The 6000-nt window shown below is 48.6% G+C and overlaps 1 protein-coding gene across 1 annotated transcript in view; it reads right to left on the reverse strand.

Annotated features, from left to right (window-relative positions):
* CSE1L (chromosome segregation 1 like) overlaps positions 1-5075 on the reverse strand; it is a 46458-nt gene extending 41383 nt beyond the window's left edge. Inside the window, exon 1 of the mRNA XM_081257498.1 lies at positions 4933-5075. Coding sequence (XP_081113624.1) covers positions 4933-5068 — 136 coding nt within the window. The 5' untranslated portion in view covers positions 5069-5075. The remainder of the gene's footprint in view (positions 1-4932) is intronic.
* Positions 5076-6000: the final 925 nt, after the last annotated feature.

The raw sequence follows: 6000 nt of genomic DNA on the forward strand, positions 1-6000 counted from the left end.
CAGTATATATGAGCTAAAAAAAACCCTTACTTTGCCACATGCAAATTATTCTACCTTTTGGGATTTATGCAAGGCAACATGTTACAAACTGCGTGTGTGTGTGTGTTGAGGGGATTATAGATGTCAACTGAATCTATTTTGTTGAGTTTTTAAAGACACTCCTCAATAAATCTGCATTTTACTAACTTTCTTCATGACAGAGTCCCATGCAATCTGGCACCTGTCAACCTCGTCTCCTACCTTCTTCTTGCCCCTATGTTCCAGCCCCCAAAGCCTTCTTTATGTTCCTCAAACCAGACAAAGACAGTTCTGCCTGTAGTAGCGCCCTTCCTTCTAATTTGATATCAGGTATCATTCAGCTGTCAGCCCACTGTCAAGTCCTCAAAAGAGCCTTCCATGACTATCATCTACGTCATCCCTGTTGTACTGTTAATAGCATTTATCCTCATCTGAGGGATCTTTGACTTGTTATCTCTTATTTGTAAGCTCCTTAGGGCAGGGACTTTGTAGGTCTTGTTCCTCTCTGTATACCCAGGACCTTCAACACTGCCTGGCACACAGCAGAAATTTATTAAGCATTTGTTGCATGAACTAACGGATAAGACAATATGTCAGCGAACCAGCTAAAACATGGATCGAGTTTGGATTGGAGACTATTCTCTGAGGATCAGTTACTAGCAAGCCCGACATAATGTAGTGACTCAGTTACACCTGTCAGATAAACAGTGACCAACTTACTGCCATCATTAGTTTCTGTTCATTCAAAAATGCTTGAAGAAAGATGTGAATTTGAAATCTGTCCTGTATTATTGTTCACATCTGCCAGTGCTAGCCCTTTTGTTTCGGAGGCTTGCACTTACTGTCCTGTCTGCCTGGATATCTCTGCCCCTGGAGAGCTTTGTGGCTCACTGCCCACTTCATTCAGGTCTCTTTGCAAATGTCATCTCTTTTTACAGGCGCTGTCCTGGACCATCGTATCTAAAAGATCACCCACCTCAGCCACTCTCCATTCTCCTACTCTGTTTTTCCAAGTCAATTTTATCAGACATATGAATTGCTTTCTTGTTTACTATGCTTTTCCCTCCATTAGACTGTAAGCTCCATGTGCGCAGGGACTTTGTGTTTTGTTCACTGCAATCTCCCTAGACCCTTAAAACAGTGATGGGTACCTACTACATATTTGTTGTACGATTTTCAAAGGCTACAAACCCTTTATTGATTTTTTTCCCCCCATCAAAAAGCACTATCAGGGCTTCCCTGGTGGCGCAGTGGTTGAGAACCTGCCTGCCAATGCAGGGGACACGGGTTCGAGCCCTGGTCTGGGAAGATCCCACATGCCACGGAGCAACTGGGCCCGTGAGCCACAACTACTGAGCCTGAGCGTCTGGAGCCTGTGCTCCGCAACAAAAGAGGCCGCGATAGTGAGAGGCCCGCGCACCACGGTGAAGAGTGGCCCCCGCTTGCCGCAACTGGAGAAAGCCCTCGCACAGAAACAAAGACCCAACACAGCCATAAATAATAAATAAATAAAATAAAAATAAAATTTAAAAGAGCACTATCATTCTTCACATTTATTTTGGTCGATTGACTGTGACGAACAGGAAGAGCTGGAGACAACTGATTCTAAGAGCGCATGACAGAGTGACCCCACAAAACAACAAAGTTGAAGTGCTACGGTGGGACTATTTTTAAATTAAAAAAAAAACGTGTGTAGGGGGAAAAACCGTGTGAGGCGGTTGGCGGGGGGAGGATATAGATATGCATGCTACAACCCTGAAAGTTAAAATACTATATAAGTCCTATATTTTGAATGTTAGTTAAGGGACTAAATGTCAACAAATCCTTTTTCTATCTCCTCAGTGACAATGTCTATACACCCAACTTATAAGCTTAGCCTTGATTTGGGAAAGCATGACAAATCAGGGAATTTCAGCGAATACTCCACAGGTTTTCACAATACATCAGCAAGATCAAGGTCTAATTAAATTATCTTATTTGCCACAGGTGAAGGTGCTTTGACACTTGGAAATGTTAGCAATATATAAATGTAAAAAGTGTTATTGACATTAAAGACTCAAACTAGAAGTGAAAAAAATCACTCTTTTGCCTTTAAATAAGGGGTGATACTTTACTTCTCCACTGAGTTATTTTTGGAAATCCTTACCAATACACAAAAAATAAAAAATATGTACCACAATTAGGACAGACTTATTTAAATCCCAAGTTCTTCTTATTGAAAGAATGGCTGGGCCTAAGTCTAGCCTCTTCTCACAGGCCCTCAATTACAGATGAAGATTTCTGGAATAAAAGATTTGCTTTCCAAGGCCATCTCACAGACATCTGTGACATAAGTTGATCCAAGATGTGTGCCTTTTCCTTAGACATTTCCTCCACATTAGAGAACCATTCCTGAAGCCCTACATCTGGGGAAAGGGAGAGAGATCCAATAAATGAAAACTATCTGGCACACACACAAATCAAGAACATACCCCAACACCTCAACCCACCCTCTGCTTTTTTTTTTTAAATACATTTATTTATTTTATTTATTTTCGGCCGCGTTGGGTCTTTGTTGCTGCGCGTGGACTTTCTCTAGTTGCAGAGAGCAGAGGCTACTCTTCGTTGCGGTGCTCAGGCTTCTCACTGTGGTGGCTTCTCCCGTTGCGGAGCACGGGCTCTAGGCGGGCGGGCTTCAGTAGCTGTGGCACGTGGGCTCAGTAGTTGTGGCTCTCGCGGCTCTAGAGCACAGGCTCGGTAGTTGTGGCACACGGGCTTAGTGGGCATGTGGGATCTTCCCGGACCAGGGCTCGAATCCACGTCCCCTGCATTGGCAGGCGGATTCCTAACCACTGCGCCACCAAGGAAGCCCCACCCTCTGCTTTCTAATCACAAGAACATACCAATGAGATGCAAATCCAAACTTTTTACATTGTCTGCAAAGCCCTATGAGATGTGGCCCCTGGATACCTCTCCCCTCATATACTACTCTGTGCAAGCTGGATTTTCCTCAAATAGTCCAGGCTTGTTCCTGTCCCGAGCCCTTTGTACTTTCTATTCAATCTGCCTGGAATGTTCTGTTCCCTCATCTTTCCACAGCTGGTCTCAGCTCAAATGCCACCTCCTCAGAGAAGTCGCCTTCGTCTGTCACTATCTGAAATTATCTAGGTCATTTATGTGTATTCTTGTTTCTTTCCCCCACTAGAATATAAGCTTCCCAAGGGAAGGGACTTCGTCCATTTTTGTTTCTTCACTGTATTCACAGAGATTAAGAGGATGCTCAGTCAAGTTATTAAATGAATAAAGGAACAAATTAATACCAAAGGTGGAGCACTGCCCCCAAACCCATCTAATACTATATAGGAAATGGTTTCCCTCTATCCCAGTCCCCAACCAGCAAAAATCAAAGTCAACAGAAGGCGAGAGAGAACTCTCTTGCACTGATGTAAAGAAATGAAAGATAAAGGGTCTTAAGAGGGAAGAGGCTGCGTAGATCAAGTCCCAAGAATTATGCAAAAAATGGAGACACACAAAAAAGGGCCAAAAATTTGACTATGGGGGCCCAAGTGGAGGAGAAAAAGAGCACTGTTAGGATCCAAGAGTAAAAAGCCCCTTTCTGTGATTATTCCAAGGAATAATACTTGTGCATCTACCACGTGGTAAGCAACAGCCATCTGCGTACAGCAGTAATGAGACAGGCGAGGTCCTTGCTTTTTTACATCCTAGCAGTTGAGGAAGACAGTAAACAAGTAAACTACACGTGATTCTAGAATATGATAAAAGCTGTGAAGTAACTAAAACTCGGGTGATGTGATGAAGAGTTGAAGGAAAGAGATCCTTTGAGAGGTTGGTCAAAAAAGGCGTAAGGGGAGTGAAACTCGAAGGACAGGAACCAGCAAAGACCTGATGTTGGTAATTTCCAAGCAGAGGAAAGGCGCGTCCAAACGCTTTATGGAGGACATGAGCTCGTAACATTTAAGAAAAAGAAAGGTCAGCAGTATGGCTACAGTGGCTAAGGAGGAGAAGAGACAGATGGGAAAGGCGGACAATGGTCACCACCGACGGGACTTTGTAATCCACGGTAGTAACTCAGTGGATCCTCAGCCACTTTACGAAACAGATGTTTTCAACCCCACTTTGCAGATAAGAAAGTGGAGGCCTGAGATGAAGAGACCAGCCCTACGTTACACCCCTAGGGAGAGGCTAGATCTGGAACGGACGCAGGCCTTCTCATTCCAAAGCTGAACTCCACGCTCCGAACAGTATACCACGCCATAGCGTCTCCCCCAAGAGGCGGACCCCGTGTTACCGCGCAGGTGCGTGCACCCCCCGGTGCACGGACTACAAGCTAATCTTCACGAGCAACGCACCAAAGTGAGATCACGAAGCCCGTGTTACAGTTGCGGAGACTGAAGCACTGGGAGGTGCCGCTCCACCGCCTCCTTAATGACAAAGTGAGGCCAGGGGAAGAGGCGGTCGGGGAGGCTGCCCGCAAGCCCGCTCAGCCGCCGGACAGGCCAGGAGGCCGCACTCCGCTCGCGTTGCGGGTGGCCCGGAGCGCCGAGAACGGACGCGCGGGCGCCACCAATGAGAGGCGGCCTTCCCGAGCGGCGCGGCCAATCAGCGCGGCGCTGGAGGGGAAGGGGCGGGCGCCAGGGCCGCTCCGGTTAGGCCGCGCCTGGGCTGCCCTCGCCCCTCGCAGGCTCGGGGGCCGCCGGGCCTGGGCCTCAGACCTGGGATGCCAAGAGAGGACGCGAAACCCGTCGGCGAAGACCCTGCCTAAGGGCGCTGCCCGGGACACGGGCCCATATTCCGCTCTCCCCCAGAGGTGCGGTCCTTGCTTCCCAGCGTTCGGAAGTGCCGGGAGCGCCTCATTCCTCCCGCAGCCGGGTCCCAAGAGGCCACTGTGCCAGGCCGTGTACGCCCGCGCCTTACCTCGTGGGGATACGGGTACGGAGAAGGGAATCTCAGCCGCAAACCGTAGCCGGCAATACCCGCCCCTGCTGCCGCTCCACCGCACATTCAAACCCCGGCAAAATGGCGCGGCGGCGAGGCTGTGGTCGGGGCGCATGCGTGAGCGGGACGGAGGCAAGGGGCGGGGCCGAGGGCGCTCGGCTCCACCCAGGCTGGAATCGCCAATCGCGGCCCCGCTCTGTGTGTGCTGACGTCACAAGCGACAATGCCCTTCGGCTTTGAACGCTGCATCGGGCATCGCAATACCCATTCTGAGACGGGCACAGATTCGGCGAGTGGCCGCTGCATTGTGGCCTGTTTTGATGTCAGGCACCTAGTAGGTCTTATAAAGTCATGTCCAACGCGTCTCCAGTCGAAGAGAACTGTCTGCCCCTCATGGAGCTTATGTTTTAGAGGGAGGAACGGAATAAACAGGATAATTTCAAATTTTGTAAGTGCTATGAGTCTTGTCATAGGATTTAGAAACAGAATGATGTGGCAGCAGTGACGTAGCATGTCAATGGGATGTGGCCAGAGGAGACCTCTAAACAAGGGACGATCGACTTGAATTTCAACAAGGAGACAGCTGTGGATCGGCCTGCAGGCCGTTCCAGGAGGAGGGGATGCTAATAGCAAAGGCTCTGAGGCAGGACTGGGCTAGGCTGGGGCTTGAAAAATAAAGTGGAGATGGCAGGAGATGAAGTTAGGTCAGCAGGGGCCGGATGATGCAGGCCTCTTAAGCCAGTGTTATGTCTTAAATGCACCCATTACAGGATGACCACCAAATTTATATTTTAAAAGATCCACCAGTTGGTGCTTGGACTGTATGGGGGGGAAGACCTTGAAGCAGGGAGACCAGTGAGGAAACTGCTGGAGGCATCCAGGAAAGAGACATTAGGCCTGGACTAGGGTGAGTAGCAGTGCATGTGGAGAGAAGTGGACAGCTTCAGGATATGCTTTAGAGGGAGAGCGCATAGGATCTTATGACACACTGAGTGCGGGAAAGAGGAGCCAATGGTGACTTATGGAAACCCCAACCCTCAGTTTTGG

This window comes from Mesoplodon bidens, assembly GCF_964165515.1.
Source record: "Mesoplodon bidens genome assembly, chromosome: 15".
Classification (NCBI taxonomy): Eukaryota; Metazoa; Chordata; class Mammalia; order Artiodactyla; family Ziphiidae; genus Mesoplodon; species Mesoplodon bidens.